Below are 20,215 nucleotides of genomic sequence, written 5' to 3'. Positions count from 1 at the left end.
CCACAAAGACGACTTCAGACTGGAAATAGTAACTACAGATGAGGTACTCAAAAAACTGAGCGCCCTCCAACCAAACAAGGCCACTGGCCATGACAACATCCCCTCCAAATTCCTCAGAGACTCAGCAGCAGCCATCACCCCAGTCATCACACACATAATAAACCTCTCCATAAAACAGGGACACGTCCCCAAGGACTTCAAAATTGCGAGAGTAACACCCCTGCACAAAAAGGGCAGCAAATTAGACCCGGGTAACTACCGCCCTGTTTCTATCCTTACATCCATCTCGAAAGTCATAGAAAAAATAGTATACGAACAGATCGAAAAATACCTCGCGGAAAAAAATCTAATCTACGAATTCCAATCTGGCTTCAGAACATCCCACTCCACTGACACATGCCTTCTCTACTTGAACGACCACATCAAACAAGAGGTGGACGCGGGCAAATACTGCGGCATGGTCATGCTGGACCTACAAAAGGCCTTCGACACTGTCAATCACACCATTCTGATTGACAAGCTAAAAGCAATTGGTTTTGATAGTTTATCAGTGAGCTGGATACAATCCTACCTGGAGGGGAGGGAACAGATGGTGGAAGTAAACGGTACCCTATCCCCCCCCCTCACAGTGAGCTGTGGTGTTCCACAAGGAAGCATACTAGGACCGCTACTATTCCTAATTTATGCAAATGACATGTCGTCAGCTTGTGACTGCAACTTGTTCCTGTTTGCGGACGACTCAGCCCTGCTGGTCTCTGACAAGAACAAGTTACAGGTTGAAAAAGCCCTCAGCTCGGAACTAGGCAAAATCTGCATATGGCTCGCCGACAACAAACTATCATTACACATGGGCAAAACAGAGTCCATTCTCTTCGGTTCAAATAACAAACTCAGCAAGACTGACGGCTTCTCGGTTACAGTGGGTGACAATATTGTCACAAGGAAAGATGAAATTACCTACCTGGGTTCCATCCTAGAGGCTAATCTTTCCTGTGACAAAATGGCATCCAATGTAATAAAAAAAGTCAACCAACGAACGCGATTCTTGTACCGGATCTCCTCTCTGGTAAACAAGAATACCCTGAAGACTCTAGCAGGAGCACTCATTCAAGGGTACTACGACTATGCTTGCACCTCATGGTACCAAAGCACCTCAAAGGCACTAAAAAACAAATTACAAACATCTCAAAACAAGCTAGTCAGACTACTACTTGACCTGACTCCTAGAACCCACCTCACCCCTGCCCACTTTGACAACCTAGGATGGCTTAGAGTAGACGACAGAGTACAGCAACTTGCAATGGGCCTGGTCTACAAGATACACTACGCGACCAAGGTACCCATGTACATGTCAAAATACTTCCCAAAGGTCAGTGAATACCACGATCACAACACCAGAGGGAGCTCCACAAATCATGTAAAACCCAGATTCGGCTCAAACAAGGGACTAAACACGTTTCGCAATTATGCCACATCAATGTGGAACGCCCTGCCTAAAGCTGTAAAGGAATGTGAATCACTACCCACCTTCAAAAACACTCTCAAAAAACACCTACGTGAGACTGCAATTCGAAACTGGCCCCTACAAATGTCCTAACCTAGTTGTACAGTAAATGACCAAGTAAGGCTTTGTCAACATTCCAATGTACAGTGTAAAATGTGTATGTGTCCCCTACCCAACCCCCCCCCCCCCCCCCCCCCCCCACCTCCAATGTACAGCCCTCACCCAACCCACCCAACCCCACCCCACCAACCTCCTCCAATGTACAGTTTCTACGCCAAATGTATATACACTCCTTTTCTGGACACTTTTGTATCACAAACAGTACTGTATTTGCAAATCTGATATGTCATAAATGTATAGATGTAGCAGTACTGTCTATCTGTATGTCATGTATGTCATATATGTTATGATGAATTGAAAATGGGGGACCCTGGTGGAAACAAGACTAAAGTCTTTCTCTGGTCTGCATCCCCTTAACAATTGTATGTATTGAGATGTACTGTACTGTACCCATTCTGCAATCTGTTAATAAACTTTTCAATCAATCAATCATGCTTGATTTACATCTGGGTGTAGTACTGTGGACTGCCTACAGGGGGAACCAGTTTCCCCCTACTTATCATTACCTCAGTGGAAACGCATGAAAAGTTTGTTTAAGGGCCTGTGTCGACCGGGGACGTTTTATGAGTTGTCAGCTCCTTTCTGTCATTCATTTCTATGCTACAGACGCGACAGGCGCGCTCCTTTTCCCAGCGCCGCGCCTCGCGTTTTAGCGCTCTTGGCGGCCAGCGTTTTTGGGCGGAGCGCTCCCAGCGCCTAAAGTTGAAACTAGTTCAACTTTTGGAGAGGAGCGCGCTCATCAAGCTATTAGGGTCTGAATGTTGATTCAGCTTTCAAATGCTTTGTTTTTCCTTCCTCAAGCAACAAATAATATTTGTAATAATAATCCACAAACTACACAATACATTTTTATCAGCATAGTATATCCCAATTTTGTAGGATGGAGCAGATAAGAAAATATGTTGGACATATTTAGCAGTGAATGGCCCGTAATTAAGAAACATCATCATTTAACTTGTTTTGAACCAGTGTTTTTAACCCTTTCACTGCCACACTACAGAAGGTTAACCCTTTACTATCACACTACCGACGGATAGTAAAGGGTTAACCTTCTGTAGTGTGGCAGTGAAAGGGTTAACCTGATGTTGTGTGGCAGTGAAAGGGTTAACTGTTTGGTAGTGCGTTAGTGAAAGGGTTAAGAAACATATAATGGCATTTGGGCCAGACTAGTTAATGTTGTATCAAGACTCAATAGATGACTACGGTCTGAATTTTTAAATATGTTAAACTCTGACTAAAGTTCATAACCGAGAAGATTGGATATTAACTCATTCCCCGCCAACAATGAGTTTACTCGTTATTGGGAGCCGATGCTTGAACGCCAACAACGAGTATACTCGTTATTTGATCGTTTTTCCTTTTTTTTCGATATATATATATTTTTTTTTATTGATCTTTTCCCCCCTCCATTTTCCTCCGATTTTCTCCCATCCCAATGTTAGTCGTATGCCAATTCCCAGTCCCTTCCTGGTCGCTGCGCACTTACCCCCCACAGTCAGATCATCTGGGAGAGTGGAGGCTACCACGTGCTTCCTCCGACACACGTCCAGCCAATCACCGCTTCTTTTCACCTGGCAGCGCGGATTCTCATCGAGAGGGCGTAGCGTGTGGGAGGACCACACTATCCCCCTCAAGTCCTATCCGCGCTTAGCAGGCGCCCCGACCGAACTGTAGGAGTCGCTGTTTACAACGACCCGGACCCACCCCGCCAGCTTCTCCCACCCTCTAATACAGCCAATTGTATTAGTGCAGACGGCCAGCCAAGCTGGTGACAACCCCGGAGATGTGAGCTGGATTCGAACAGGCGAATCCAGCTCACAGCTCCGGGGTTGGTGACGAACGCAATCTCCGCTCGGCCACCTAACCGCCCATTTTTTCGATATTTGTATTCATTATTCATCCAGGGACCTTGGTGTTACCATAGGGAATGAGTCTGAGATCGCCAAAGTGCAATACCGGCCGCATCCATCTAGACGGCGGTATTGTGCACCCTTTGAAATCTTGTATCTTGGTCTGTGCAATGGTCAAATGTCACCGGGCTCACTTTTCTTTGTTGGGCCAGTCTAGCGGTTCTCCCGGTTGCATTGAAGCACATCAAATATCCCCGATCCATATGTTGTGGTGGGTTATGTCGTGGATCAAATGGACATCGGATGTACCAGATGGCGATCAAACAATTGGAATATTATTTTTGGAATACTCCCGATCACAGGTAAGGACTATCTGACGTACATTTTAGCTTGATCGTGCAATGCTTTTATACCGATCGGGCTGATAATAGGGGTGGGAATCACCAGTTTCATCACGATACGATATAGATTCTTTGGACAACGATACGATATTTGCAGATATCACAAAGTCTGCCACGATACGATTAGATTCAGGTGCCTGCGATCGATATGAGACTATATTATATGCCCATTTAACACAATCAGTAACATTTAGATCAACTCAAAAAAGGCAACGGAAATATCATTTGACATTTTTATTTTTGAGCTTTTCCAGACATTTAAATGAAAAACAATCTATTGTTTTAATACTAATAGAGCTCCTGTTCACTGTAAAGTGCCACGTTTTGATATATTGAGCTTTAAACTTTAAGTAAAACATTTTGGAACTCACAACACGCAACTTAAAACCCCTTCCTCTCCCAAACCGTTCCTATAAATTGTTTTATGTTGCATGATGATCATGAATACATTCATTATGTATTGTATTTTTTATGTTTAAATATCAACATTATCTGTCCATCCTCAGTAAATTTACTATAAATATAATATACTCTTGAATTCATCTGGTCTTTCCAAATGCACACACACACACAGAAAGGGGGAATGCCCCCCCCTTCCCCAGTCCCCACTCTGCTTCTTCTTCTATCGTGTATCATCAGATGGCCAACTCCGTGTCCTGCAGCCACGCCCTCGTCTCTGGTCTTACGTCGAAAAGACCAGCTTCTGAGGGCGGGCTGTAGAGGGCGCAGCCGGTGATTATATGCTCGGCAGTCTGTTCAGGCTCGCCACACTTGCATGCCGCACTGTCCGTGAGGCCCCACTTCTTCATGGAAGACTTGAAACGCCCAACTCCAGTGCGTAGACGGTTCAGCGAGGTCCATAGATGACGTGGCAAATCGTCTCCTTTTACACCACCTCCTGGGTCCTGGATGTATCGCTGGATACGGGAGGGCCCAGCCGACTCCCATGATCGTTTCCAGGATGCTGCCAGCCAGGCGTCTCTGGACAAGTCCTCAGATATAGACTGTAGCATTTCTTGTGCTGCCTTGTTGTAGGGATGGCGAGAGTTTAGCCTGCCTGGTGGTGCCGGTGTTGTTGTGGCGTTGTGCAGGATGTGCCAGTCGTACTTCTGGGCTTTTCTTGCCAGGGTGAGGGTAGCCGCATCACGTCGGAGACTGGCTGGGGCAATTCCAATACCGTTTATGTCACAAATGTATCAGTACTAAATACCTATATGTCCCTATGCCATAAATGTCATGTATGTTGTGTATGTCATAAATGTCTATATGAAATGAAAATGGGGGACCCTGATGGAAACAAGACAAACGTCTTTCTCAGGTCTGCATCCCCTTAACAATTGTATGTATTGAGCCGTACTGTATTGTACCCATTCTGCAATCTGTTAAATAAAGTTTTCATTCATTCATTCATCCAGCTAGGACTGGCAGGTAGGACACAGGGGTGGGTTTCAGGCAACCAGTTACTGTCCGGAGGGCGCTGTTGATGACAGTATCTACCTTGTTGACGTGGGGACTTCTGCTCCAGACAGGGGTGCAGTATTCTGCTACGGGCAGGACCAGGGCTTGTGTGGATATGCGCAGGGTCTGGGGGGAAGCTCCCCAAGTAGAACCTGCTAGGCGGCGGATGAGCGAGACCCTTGCTGTTGTCTTGGCCTTCACTTCATCTAGGTGTTGCTTGTAGGAGAGTGTCCGATCCAAGCGTACGCTGAGGTACTTGGGGGCTTGCTGGAACTCCAGGCGGTGGTTGCCCACATGCACATCCAGTTTTCTCCTTGCTTCCCAATTAAAGAGGTGGTAAGCTGCAGACACTGTTTTGCCTATGCTGAGCTGAAGATGCCACTTCTGGAGGTAGTTTGCCAGAATGCCCACTCTGCTGTTCTCTATGGCTCTGATCAGGGTTAGCTTAGCTTAGTTAGTTTACGCTAACATAACGTTAACCACAAAGCTTCTCAAAGGGTTGGCTCGACACGCGACGGCTCCAATGTTCCCTCTAACGTACGCGCGCGCACATGGCAAAACGCTCCCGCGCACATCTGAAATCTGTCACGCACAGAAACGTTTGTGTAAAATATGCATGTAGTTAAATTGACTGGCGCGTTGCACCGAATACTACGGTACCCTGTTGCGTGTGACGTTACCCAGAGAAGCCCGCTTTCAGTGCTTTGTGGGCGTCGCTACTGCGCTCACACAGACACACACACAACAGATGAGGAAGCGGACAGATCCGACCAGCATTGATTCTGCTCACAATGCCAAAGCGAAAATGTACATTACAGATGAACTGCAGAGAAAATTCCCAATTTACCATCCCGGTCGAGACTACCGGTAATTGGAAGCGGAGTGCAACGCGTGCAAAGCTTGACCATATGTTTCTGTGTCTAATAAAGGTGCTGGCGGTCTCAAAGCTCACATGGACACAGAAAAACATTACAAAAAAAGCTGTGCGAGGTGAGAGTTTGATGGCAAAGTTGACCGAATTGATTGAAGTATGCAGCTATACAGAGAGAGAGAAAATAATTTTAAACTATTTTGATGCCTCTGAAACCGGTCTCATTTGACATGCCCTGAGTGGGAGTCGAAACCCTGGTCTCCCGCACCGCGGGCGACATCGCAGACCACTATACCAAGAGGTGAATTCACTTCTAAGTAATGGGTCTGGATGCCTTTTAAGGGGAGTGAGTTTACTTGCAGTACCGCTACGTGCCACAGTCACTTCACAACACATGAAGTCCATCGTGACTGGATATACTCACGGACCTCCGTTACACCGGCCAGCGTATCTTTGTATGTGATATATGGTTCTATGAATATATAATACAGTGTTTCCCCTGAAAAATATTCTAGGGGGGGCAGAGAAATTGTTCGATTATAACGAGAATATTGCAATATTGCAAGATGGAGGTTCTATCTAAGAAAGAAAGATCTGCAACCTGGTGAGTGACCGGGGCTGTCCATAGAAATACTCCTTAAGTATTTTTAGAATATGATCAGAACCCTCCTCTCTGTCCAAGGCTGATACTTCAATATAAGCAGCTCTCTCAGCACCAACAAACAAGCGAGTAACTCTTGAGTTGACATCATGTCATTAAACCACTCATAAAAAGCTGTACTTGAGTTACCCATAAAAATTACATTGACGTTTCTTCTCTTTAGGCAAATAAATGACACACTCTCTTGGATTTGAGGTTAGCCTCTCACTTGTCCTGCTTGAGGATCTGTCCTCTGACTGTGAAGCTGCTGGGAAGAAGGACTAAGGGTGGGAGGTCCCGTATGACCGCAACTGCTTAAGCTGAAGATCGGTTCTCTGCTGTCCTGTGGTCAGTTTAGGGCCATGATTTTCAACGCAGTTGAAAAAAACATTGTAGTTTTTTTTGTTGAAATAAAGGTTTGATGATGATGATGGATCATCCTACAACATATTAACCACTTACATTGCAAACCATTTAACACCCACACAGGAAGGCTGATGGGAAGCATATGAAGGATGTTTAGGAAGCATAGGAATGATGTTAGGAGGCAGCAAACCTGTGTTAATAGTTATTGAGGTTTGATAATTATACGTTGATCTTGGGAGGTGACTTCAATATGACCGTTGATCCTACCGTAGATATGGCATATTGTACCCAAACTCAACCTCAACACCCACCCTCTTATTTGCAGATGTTTATGTCTGAATTGAATGTTTTTAAATGTCGGATTTATGTTATTGAGAAAATCATAGTATTTCAGTTTTTGTGAATGGTTAGAAAAGCTGAAAAGTACAGTGGTGTTATAAAGGGTCAACGTATCCTAAAGAGAGGCTCAGCGTATCCTGATGAGTCTCGCTTTACTCATTATCAGGATTATTCACTCCTTATCAGGAAAACTATTCAAGAAATCTGAACCAAACTGCAGAGTCATATTGAGGCCTGTCTCCTCCCAACGGTCAGAGTCATATTGAGGCCTGTCTCTTCCCAGAGGTCAGAGTCATATTGAGGCCTGTCTCTTCCCAGAGGTCAGAGTGATATTGAGGCCTGTCTCTTCCCAGAGTGCAGAGTCATATTGATTATTATTATTTCATGTATATCGATAATTATCGATATCGAGTGATATAAAAATTATTTTATTTTATCGTGATAACGTTTTTGGCCATATCGCCCAGCCCTACGCACTCCTATCTTTTAAAGCGTGGCAGTGCTAGAACGGGGCCCGACTAATTCCCGGCAGTCAATGAGTTAAAGGTGCTATAGATAACATTCAGCGACTAGATGTCGCACTCAAGCTCCAGCATTCCACATGGGGAAATGGGAAGTAAGGAGGGGATACATGCATGCAACATAACATTCATTTTGGACCCGCCAACATTTTTAAAATAATACATTCATTAATTTTGGAGGGAGAAAAGCAATACTTTTATTCCACACTTTTCTAAAAGCTCTGTGATGTGATCATTTAATAAAAGTAACGTGTTAAGTAGCATTTTTTATAATTTTTTTAATAAAAGGTTCCGGATACTTTAAGAGAAATTGCCACTATGTATAAATAACATTGGTTCCGTCTGCTGGTCTGTGTCAAGAAGCATGGTGGTGCAACATAGCCCAACATAGCTATTATCACAGGCTAGTATTGCAGGCTATTATCACAGGCTAGTATCACAGGCATATCATTATCTGCATGATGGGGGGGCTGTCTTCCTGTCTAGAGCATTTGCCTTGATGTTTTCTGCGAGTATTGCATTTATACAAGTCATAGTATGTCAACTGTGGGTGTTAATTTTTACGTACTGTAAGTGGTCATTATGTTGTAGAATGATCCGTGTCATTACGAAAGGGTTATCAAGAAATGTAAAGTAGCAGACAGAACAGATGTGTGTGCCGGTGAAACCGGTCTCATTTGACATGCCCTGAGTGGGAGTCGAACCCCGGTCTCCCGCACCGCGGGCGACATCGCAGACCACTATACCAAGAGGTGAATTCACTTTTTTTTTTTTATTATTATTATCCCCCCCCCCCCCCCCCCTCCTTTTTCCTCCGATTTTCTCCCCATCCCAATGTTAGTCGTTATGCCAATTCCCAGAGGTCAGAGTCATATTGAGGCCTGTCTCTTCCCAGAGGTCAGAGTCATATTGAGGCCTGTCTCTTCCCAGAGGTCAGAGTCATATTGAGGCCTGTCGCTTCCCAGAGTGCAGAGTCATATTGAGGCCTGTCTCTTCCCAGAGTACAGAGTCATATTGAGGCCTGTCTCTTCCCAGAGTGCAGAGTCATATTGAGGCCTGTCTCTTCCCAACGGTCAGAGTCATGTTGAGGCCTGTCTCTTCCCAGAGTGCATATTGAGGCCTGTCTCTTCCCAGAGTGCAGAGTCCTATTGAGGCCTGTCTCTGTGCAGACACACACCCACATTGTACAGTTGGTCAACAACACAATCTGTTTTATAACTTGCCAGAAGGTAGCTTGTGTGAGAGCAGACTACAAGATGTGTGACTCGCATCTGTCCAACCACTGGGTAAATGGGTGTAGTTCCGAAAGAGAATGACCCTTGACCCCCTGCATCCTCTCTGTCTCTCTCTCTCTCTCCCTCTCTTTGTGTGTCTCTCCCGCTCTTCTATCTCTCAGATTCTGTTCTCGGCAGACGATGAGATGGACGACTCGGACGAGGACGATGTCCGTCGACTCACGGGTAAAACGGTAAAGAAGAAGCATCGCATGGGGATCCCTGTTTGACCCCGGTCTGACCCCGCCTGCCACCACCTTACAGCCCCACACACACTCTCTCTCTCTCTCTCTCTCTCTCTCTCTCTCTCTCGATCTCCACAGCTTCCCACCGCTTGACTTCTCACTCCAGAGAGTCAGCCTGGCTATCTTGAAACATCTGGTCTGAGAGAAGGATGTTCTGGGGGAAGAAGAGGAGCACGGTGGACCTGAACACAGGATGGAGTCCTTGGAACTTGTTTTTGTGGTGGACTTCACAGGACTCTGCACTGGGACATAAAGACATTGGGAAGCTTTCTCCTCCCGCAGCGGACTGCATTACAGTGGATCTCTGCTGGGGGATTATTTGCTATGGCTTCTCCCTCAGTGTCGGTCTAAAAGCCCATCATGTACGACGGACAGGTTGTGATGGTGAATAATTCATGCAAGTATTATGGGGACAGCTGTTAACACTGGTTTAATACTGGAAGGACGTGGGGGGGGGGGGGGGGGGGGGTTGTGACCCAGCAGGTCCTGTTGATTCAACATTTGGTTTAACAGAAGCAGACCATCATACAAACAGCATCCAGACGTTTTGATATATTTGATACTCTTGACGCCTCTAAAGTGATTGTATTCCTCATGTAGATTTCATATGAAATATGTCTTACATTTGTTTTCTTGGAGTATGCTTGTCGTCATGGCCTGTGGTGTGTGTCCATGTACTGTGTGTGTGTGTGTGTCCATGTACTGTGTGTGTGTGTGTGCGTGTGCACTTTTAACCAAGAGGAGTGATGTTTCTGAATGTTTGAGAGCCATTGTGTTGACGTGGTCCTGACCCTATCCAAACCTCAACACAACCTTTAATACAGTAATGTATGTTCTATGTAGCCGGTCATGCTGATCACGTGACCACCACGTTAGGACCGCGGTGCGAGATCGTTGTTGCCCGGGTTTCCTCCACTGCCATCCTTGAGGACCAGGACGATGACGGTTTAATGGAGACCGTTCTTCCTGGTGGTGTTCCTTGCTCATCGTCCACCCGTGCCGTGGAGTGACTGACTGAGAACACTGCAAGACCCTACACATGTCGGCTGAGCCAATGTTGTCTGCCTGTAGGCGCTGGTCTGAGATGCTTTTACTGACATGTGCACATTCTATATTTATTTATCTGTCTTTTGCCATTTGTATTGTTAGTTTAAGGATTCTTTGCTGGGTGTTAGTTTTGGGGTCAAAACGGTGACAAAGCCTACTGCATTCACCCCCCTTGCCCCCCCCCCACACACACACACACACACACATCTAGACAGGAGGAGTAGACACAGGACCTCACAACCAACAAACCCACCCCAACGTCATTTCTTGCACACTTCCCTGTTATACCCAGCTCCACAGGTATCGCAGGTTCTTATGTTTTCACGTTTGTCGTTTTGTTCTGGCTTCCCTCTGTTCCCGATGACGTGCCTCCGTGGAACGTGACCAACGTGTGTTTGACTGTACAGCCAGAGGTCCAAATCTTCCCACATGAAGCAGCATTCACCAGCCTCTGATGTTAAGAATGTGACCGAAGCACAGACCTCTAGACTGTGAGTGACTGCCCACCACAAGTGGAGAGGAACGTGTGTGTGTGTGTATGTGTGTATGTGTGTGTGTGGTTATAGAGCTTGGGAAGTGGGCGGGAAGTTAGACAGTTACATGTTCCTACGGACGCCGGTTGCCATGTTGGTGGGTTATTTACATCAATTTGCATCGAGAAATCACTAGGGCTGCCCCCTAATAGCCGACCAAACATCAATGGTGTCAACATGAGGTCAAAACCTAGTATATGACCAAACATCAGTGGTGTCAACATGAGGTCAAATTAAGAATCGAAATGCAAATATGTTACTTCCGGTTCCAGAACCAGAAGTTAGGAACCGGTTCTCGGTGCCCAACCCTACTGAGGAAGCTAAATTACCTGCTTACTGCATGTTTAACTTTCTCTCTGGAGGCACATCCACATACTGTCCTGCTGGTTCCGACACGTTCAGAATCATTACCGCTCCTGCAGGTGTCGTTAACAGGCGGCTTGCTTCATGCGTGCACTTGTAATAATGTATATTTTAAAGGGGACATGCATTGCTATTCCTTTCACTATTTGGGCAACTTAAATTTTTTAACAACAATTCCTGTGAGTCTATGGAATACATCTGTAAAAAAAAATGCATTGTTTTGTATTTCTAATCAAGTACTCTAAAGCAGCATTTTTTCGCTCCAAGATTTCAAGCTGTTTTGGGCTGGGCTCCGCCCATAAGCGCTTTGAGTGACAGTCACCCACAGTCTGCACTGGCAGGCCGAGAGAGAGATAGAGGAGGGGGATACTAATTAATTTCCCCGCGGGGGGGGGCATAATCCCACCGGGACAATGCATTGGTAACTTGTTTCAAATGACAATATATACCCCTGTGAATATTATTGCACAGATCGGAATACGGGCGCGCGCAATGATATTTTGACAGTGATATGCGAATGGAGAAGCTCCATCCCCGCGCGCACACACATTTACACACACTCCCGAGTGCGGTGCTGGAGGTTGTGTGTAAATGCTTGTGTCCCTCTCTCCCTCTATCTCTCGCTCGTTCTCTGCTGTCTCTGTCGGCACCCGCCCACGTCAACCTGTTTGAGGAAGTAATTCCACTCGCTCTGTTGTTGAGCGAATTGTTGATTGTGGGCGGTGACTACAACCAGTGCCTTACTCACGTCAGCAAAACAGTCAAATCAGAATGGCTTAGTTGAGTGAGGGAGGATCTCGTGAACTCGAGACGAGACTGATGAGTCAAAATGAGAATTAGAGACACAGACCCCATTGATATAAACCCCCATTGCTAGGAAACAATGCTAAACACTGGAAAAGGCCATTTATAAGACACAGGACCTTTAAAGGCTGTGTTGTTACTTATAACAATCCTTCTCAGCCCTGGAACTAAAAAAAATGTGATGCCCCAAAAATATATTTTTAGATAATTAAATTAATATAAACGTGCCACGAGTAGTCGACTAGGAACATCTTGGAGTCGGGGCGGGCAGCCCTAGAATGTACAAGAACGTAGGAAGGGATGGAGAACGAGGGGGGTGTTCCTCTCATGGTTGTGAGATTTAAGATGTAGGTTTTTCACACAACAAGACTTCCAAACAATTTCCCCAAACTCCCACCCGTCAAAACACACAGTGGATGGGACTGCTGTCGCCCAGCCTCTTCCCGAGCTTTGTATGTACCATATGAGTGATTTAATTACCAGGTCCTCTTGAAAGTAAAGGGAGATTGATATAAACTGTAACTGGTGACATATTTACAATTATGTCCTTTTGAAAGTAAAGGGAGGTTGATATAAACTGTAATTGGTGACATATTTACTTACTGGCTCCTTTTGAAAGTAAAGGGAGGTTGATATAAACGGTTAACTGGTGATATGATTATTAATTATTATGTCCATGATTAATGGGGGAAAAGATTTTAAAGAGGTAGTACATGGTTACGGCCCTCAGCTTAAGCAGGTCAAAGAGGGCTTTTAATACTTTGCAAAATAAAACTACTAGATGATTCAAATCACTGACAAATGATGGACTGATGATGGTCATTATATATCATTATGCTTTTACAATAAAGTATGGAAAACAAAATGTCTTTCTGAGCATCGTTTGTTATGAAAATGTATGTTTATATTTATACTATTACAAGTTTGAGACTTAAAGTCTGTTATTTCATGAGTTAGGCCTAATGTAAAAATTATTTGAATTATTTTATAAACAAAACTGTGTTCCCTGACCGGGAATCGAACCCGGGCCGCGGCGGTGAGAGCGCCGAATCCTAACCACTAGACCACCAGGGAGCTGTGCGACTTGTTCACGTGGCTGCATAAAGAATGCTCTCTTGTTACAAGGGGGAGGGGTAAACAAAAGCTTGAAGGAGGAGTTGGTGACAGTAGATTGTGTGTAGTACCCCTGCTCTGCCACCAGGGTTAGCACTTTGACACAGAGCAGAGATTTAAGAACAGGTGCCTTCATTTAAGCCATAGGCTCCTTTTTCCCTCAAGTGTGGTTCTCTCCTGCTCTGATGGTTATGTGCTCTAAAATAGACCCATTGCATAGTGCAGGCGTGAGTGGTCAAATACATACACTGAGTCATACGACTACAAACACAGGTCTGCCTCATCAACACACTCCAACATGACTATCTAGGATCAAGTAAACACTTACAAATAGAGGAAGATGACTTCACTGCCTCTTATCCTAACTATAGACCTCCATATCATCCATATTTTTACAGCCGAATATGCTAGAATGGTTGATGCCTGTTACAAAGGGTCAGATTAAACCGAATATATATATTTATTACTTGAGATATATTGTATAATATTTGTATATCGTCTGATATCCCTTGTATATTCTTTGTACATATACACGGAATATCCCTTTACCTAGGTACAGGCCAGACCATAATATTCGTTCTCCTATTGGACAGCGACCCCTAGGCGCCAGCGACCATACCCCCAATGGCGAGTTCAAAGCCACCGCCAAGGCTTGTCTCAACATGTCCAGGTTTGCGCAGTAATACGAGACAGAACTGAGGTTGGCACTAGATAATTCACCTTACGTATAAATACGGCGCAGGTGGAAACAGCAGCACCTTCGTCCAGTTCGTTCAGTTCATTCAGTTCATCATTCGTTCAAAGTAACGTATCGTCTTAACGTTAAAGCCTTCACCATGAGTCAACGACCAAGTGAAGTGAGCAACCTTGCGTCTAAATAGAGCACTTAGAACCGCGTGCGAATAGGATAGTAAAAGTGTCAGAGCTTAGTGAAATAACGTCAAGTTCGACCTAGTTAATGTGAAGTACCGTGCACAGGAGAATCTACACCGGCGAATGCAGAGCCTTTTCCGGCTGGATTATATTGCTTTTGGTACTGTGGCTGCTGGAGCAGAGAACCGTCTACCCCACTGCTGTGTGGGATCTACCCGTGAGGAGCATCACTCGAGCCCGTCTCTAGGAAGAGGCTGGCTGGCTTTCATCCATGCTGTCACGCATACTGGATTATAGCTGCTGCTTTTGTCTGCCGATCGAGGGGAGTATATGTACCGCCTCCCGTAGCTGGAGCTTATTGATTCCTCGTTGATCCAGACTTTTGCTCCCGAACATTCCTCTCCCCTGCTGGCTTACAACCGGAGGGAACCCCCTTAGTATCTCCAGCTGACTACGAGTGTACCTTATGTAATTCTTATGCTACAGGTGGTATTAATTATACCCATCTTAATATGCTCATGGACTTACGCTCTTGACCTACTTAAGTGTTCTTCGCAATATAAGCGCAATTCAATAATTCTCATTCTGTAACCTATCGTTGCTATAATAATAAATACTTCTAAATATAACTTTCTTTGTTAAGCTGTATTCTTGTGTGGGTGTTCACCATATATACCGTGTACTGTATGGCCAGTAATTAAAGTACATAACTAAGTAGTGGTTTAATAATACCATACTCTCAATACAGTCAGGGAATTGTACCCCTCAGTTACAATGCCCATTTCCCACTTGTCCGTTGTGTTTGCCACAATTTGAAAACCTGGCAGAACCATCTTAAAAAGGTTTAAATCTGGACAATTTAATCTCCAAATCAGCCTTCAAGGATACTATCATGGGCATTTATACTGACACCTGCAACTGCTACTAAACTATCACCTGTATCTCCCTGGCTGTTTTGTTTTGCTCTGTTTGTCTTACCATGTTTTAACTTGTTTTAATCTTGTTCTGTTTTAACTTTGTATGACTAAAATATGATACTTTTTTTTAAATAAAATGTAAGAATAAAAATATAGTAAACATTTTAAAAAATATATTGGATCTCTGGACACTGTATACTCTATCAATAATATGTGAGTATGTACAGCCCACTGGTATAATATACAGACTCTATCCTAAGGTATAGAGTATCCAATCCCAGGTAGCTACAAATATATATAGCTAACCTAAGTCTATCCTGTACAAATATACAGTACTCTATACTAGGTCTTTGTCTACCCTGGTATCAATAAATATAAGATTTAGATTATTGTAATTTCTTTGTGTACGCCCATACATAAAGAAATTAAATACTGTCCCTCCTCCCAGCCCAGAGCAGTGCAACAAGAAAGATTAAAATAGAAACCAAAATGTATCTGCATAATATACAATATGCAATCTAAAACATCTTAAAGTCCAGTAAGAAGCAGTACGAAAAACATAGTTTGTTCATAATCCTGACCGCTTGTGGATGGAAGCTGTGTAGCATCCTGCTGTGTGGCACAGATACTCCTGTGGAGAGAAGCTGTGTAGCATCCTGCTGTGTGGCACAGATACTCCTGTGGAGAGAAGCTGTGTAGCATCCTGCTGTGTGGCACAGATACTCCTGTGGAGAGAAGCTGTGTAGCATCCTGCTGTGTGGCACAGATACTCCTGTGGAGAGAAGCTGTGTAGCATCCTGCTGTGTGGCACAGATACTCCTGTGGATGGAAGCTGTGTAGCATCCTGCTGTGTGGCACAGATACTCCTGTGGATGGAAGCTGTGTAGCATCCTGCTGTGTGGCACAGATACTCCTGTGGATGGAAGCTGTGTAGCATCCTGCTGTGTGGCACAGATACTCCTGTGGAGAGAAGCTGTGTAGCATCCTGCTGTGTGGCACAGATACTCCTGTGGAGAGAAGCTGTGTAGCATCCTGCTGTGTGGCACAGATACTCCTGTGGAGAGAAGCTGTGTAGCATCCTGCTGTGTGGCACAGATACTCCTTTGCCTCCTCTCAGACGGCAGGAGGGAGAGCAGACGTGTGTCCTTGATGATGCTGGAGGCTCTGCGAGCGCAGTGTTGATGGTAACAAGTTATATATCTGCAGCAAGGAGGGGGGAAGGGCACCAATGATAAATGTGCATATACAAATATGGTTGAAGACGAATAAGTGAGTGAATGATATGTGAGTCTTTGCAGGACTCATTAGTTAAAAGCTTGGCGAGTCAATCACTGAATGTGCTTCTCATGTTAGCTAGCTCCTCATAAAGGGGGTGGGAGGGGTTCTGTAGGATAGCTCCTCATAGAGGGGGTGGGAGGGGTTCTGTAGGATAGCTCCTCATAGAGGGGGTGGGAGGGGTTCTGTAGGATAGCTCCTCATAGAGGGGGTGGGAGGGGTTCTGTAGGATAGCTCCTCATAGAGGGGGTGGGAGAGGTTCTGTACGATAGCTCCTCATAGAGGGGGTGGGAGGGGTTCTGTAGGATAGCTCCTCATAGAGGGGGTGGGAGGGGTTCTGTAGGATTAGCATCCAGCTTCTTTCTCGCTATCTTCTCAGATAAAACGACTGCAGCAGCCTATTGCACACCTTGAAGGACCTGAATCTCCTCAGGAAGAACAGCCCGCTTTAACCCTTCCTGTAGAGGGCCTCTGTGTTGTCTGACCAGTCCAGTTTATTGTTTACAGTAAGTGTACTCCCAGGAACCTGTAGGTCTCCACCATCTCCACCTCCTCCCCTCAGATGGTGATGGGAGTCGGGGGCCGATAGTCCACCACCAGCCCCTTGGTCTTGTTGAGTTGAAGGTGGTCGCTGTCGCTCCACCGTACAAAGCTCTCCACCAGGGCTCTGTACTCCTCCTCGTTGTCGTCTGTGATATAACTGACAATGGAGGAGTCATCTGAGAACTGCATGCTGTAGGTGGCATGTACCTAAGTTGAAGCAGAAGTCTGAGGAAAGGTGACGTCACAGTTCCTTGTGGGGGTGCTGGTGCCCTGACCGGCTGCCCTGCAGTCTGATGTGTTGTGGTCTGTTGGTGAGTTAACCGGTAAGCCACGGCCCACGGTCCAACTGCATCACCAAGAGCTTCTCTGCTGGCCGTAATGGTGAAACCGGTCTTATTTGACATGCCCTGAGTGGGAGTCGAACCCCGGTCTCCTGCGCCGCGGGCGACATCGCAGACCACTATACCAAGAGGTGAATTCACCATTTGGTGTCTGGATGCCTTTTAAGGGTGAGTGAGTTTTACTTGCAGTACCGCTACGTGCCACAGTCACTTCACAACACTTGAAGTCCATCATGACTGTGGATATACTCCCGGACTTATTCCGTCTTTGAAATGACCCCAGTATCACACTTACAATTATCTTTCATTATTCAACCCATAGGCTGTGAGGAGGATCACTGGAGCTAGCCTCCCAGATATCTCCACAGTCTTTACCTCCCGCTGCCTACGGCGTATAAATAACATCTTACTAGACCAGTACCACCCAGCAAACCATCTCTTTCAACTGCTGCCCTCTGGTCGAAGGTACAGATCCATCCAGTCCGGAACCAGCAGACTGACCAACAGCCTCTACCCACGGGCTGTCAGGCTGCTCAACGACGAACATCAACTTGCCCCCCCCGCATCCCACCCCCGGTGACATAACTCCCACTCCCACATTACAACAATAACTGTGAACCGGACTTGCATTGCTGCACTATACAATACTTCATCCTTTGCAAGTCAACGCCCCCCCCCCCCCCCCCCCCCCCCTCCTTCCATCAACTCACTGGACTGAAATATAAATATTTATATTTATAAATTTATTTGCACAAGCACTAGATGCACTTGGGACAATGATGGTATGTTATATATTGGGACATTGGGACATTGATACTTTATTACTATATTACTATTATTATTGACATTATTATTTTGCACATGTTATATCTTATGTTGTATGCCAGTGGTGATGTTCCTAACAAATTTCGTTGTACCAACAATGACAAATAAAGATCTATTCTATTCTATTCTAGTTTAAAATATGACAGTAGCCAGTAAATGGTGCATTTATATATCGTCTTTATCCAAAGCACTTTACAATTTGTTCCTCACATTTTACCCATTCACTCACACATTCACACATTGATGGCAGAGCCAACCTGCTCATCGGGAGCAATTAGGGGTTAAGTGTCTTGCTCAAGGACACTTCGACACACTGCCCGGGAGGAGCGGGAATTTTTACCGGGTACCTCCGGATTATCAGACGACTGCTCTACCTCCCGAACCACTGTCAGTAGCCAGTAGCCGCAAAAAATAGGAAATTCAATGAACTCAAAGCCAACCACATCATCCACATGTCTGTGATGAGTCATCTTCTGATGTGACAGGAATGTGCCACGTCCTGCGTTCAATCAGCTGTTGCTCTGTAAGCCCACCGTGAAGCATGGAAGACCTTATTCCAGCAGCACTATCTCGTCACATCCTAATAATACACCCTGACAACAGACAGAAGGGGGGGGGGGGGGGGGGGGGGGGTGACACCGTGTGAGAGTCTTGCCTGAGTATATAATGGTCTGGCTTCTTGTGACAGCGAGGAACAGACCAGAATAACAACAGAGCACATTATCACACGGATAAGACCGACTCTCTTACTGCAACAACTCTACTCACAATGTCGCAGGTGAGTTCATGACAGGTTGTTTTATCTGATTTACTAGCTCGGTGGTAACATTGGCAACGTGACAGATGTTGCTTAGCGATGGGCTGTTGGAGACTCATACATACGTCCACTTTTAGGGACAAACATTGTTTTGTTTTCAAATCCATTTAGAAACCATACTGAGAAAGGTACTGATGGTACTCTTTCAAATGCCTTATGCAAAGACAATATAGATACATGTCATAACATGTAATATATACATTTTTATGAATGTGATAAGGGAAAAAAAACACTTAGGTGTGCTGCCTGAGAGCGTAATAGGTAGAGAAAACCCTGTACATTGTCTGTTCTAAGAACTGTTCTAAGTAGTTTGGGGTTTTGTTTATTACATCAAACTTGACGCAGTTGAAAAAGGGCCTGAAATGCTACCCTTTATTTTCCCGCCCATTTCCTTGGTTTGCTTCCTGTCCTCCCAGCCGGGCGAGGTGAAGAAGAAGAAGCGTCCACCAATGAGGGAAGAGGACCTGAAGGGGGCCCGCAGTAAGCTGGGACTGAAGGGCGAGGTGAAGAGCAAGACCTATGAGGTCATGATGGAGTGTGGTGAGTAACTGAGTGTTCAGCGCCGTGTCCTCTGCGTAGGTTTTTCCACTATTTTAATCCATGCCTGACAGAGCTTCAGTTCTCATACACCCACTTGGTAAAACATTAGTTCAACTTTGTTGCCACACCAGAAGGGATGGGGGTATTATGACGGTTGCTGGTGTTTTTAAACAGTTAGACAGGAGAGGAAAGCATTCAGTGAAGTCATGTGGAAGCACTGCTTAAGAACAGTATCTGTTGTTTGGCCTCCATTCAACCATGTTGTGCGTTAGCCAATCACTGTGTTCCACTGCTTCTATAGCGAGAGTAGTCCATGAATCTCTCTCTCTCTCTCTCTCTCTCTCTCTCTCTCTCTCTCTCTCTCTCTCTCTCTCTCTCTCTCTCTCTCTCTCTCTCTCTCTCTCTCTCTCTCTCTCATAAGAAATCAAGAAATGTGTCTTTGATTGAATGATTCAAAAACACTTGACTTTGATCACATTTTGGCTTATATATTTAAATTTGACAAATGTGGTCGAGCTTTATTCATTATATCAATGTTGTTGGTGACAAGTTGCGTTGTATGAGTTGAGCAAGACTGTAACGTCTCAGACTGTAACATCTCAGCTGTGTGTTAGAGTCAAGTGTTCATGAGTTTG

General features: G+C 45.2%; 1 protein-coding gene across 2 annotated transcripts in view; it reads left to right on the top strand.

Moving 5' to 3' along the window:
* LOC311230456 (store-operated calcium entry regulator STIMATE-like) overlaps nucleotides 1-20,215 on the top strand; it is a 77,413-nt gene that overhangs the window by 53,332 nt on the left and 3,866 nt on the right. Inside the window, exons 8-9 of one of the 2 annotated variants that reach the window (XM_084316742.1) lie at nucleotides 9,467-9,568; nucleotides 19,457-19,580. In XM_084316742.1, coding sequence (XP_084172868.1) covers nucleotides 9,467-9,568; nucleotides 19,457-19,580 — 226 coding nt within the window. Of the gene's footprint in view, nucleotides 1-9,466; nucleotides 9,569-18,921; nucleotides 19,002-19,456; nucleotides 19,581-20,215 lie in introns of those variants that run through there. The other variant, XM_084316741.1, reaches the window with a different exon arrangement.

This window comes from Notolepis coatsorum, assembly GCF_963971535.1.
Source record: "Notolepis coatsorum genome assembly, chromosome: 6".
Taxonomy (NCBI): Eukaryota; Metazoa; Chordata; class Actinopteri; order Aulopiformes; family Paralepididae; genus Notolepis; species Notolepis coatsorum.
The sequence above is the reverse complement of the archived record's forward strand: the minus strand, read 5'-3'. Positions and strand labels throughout refer to the sequence as shown.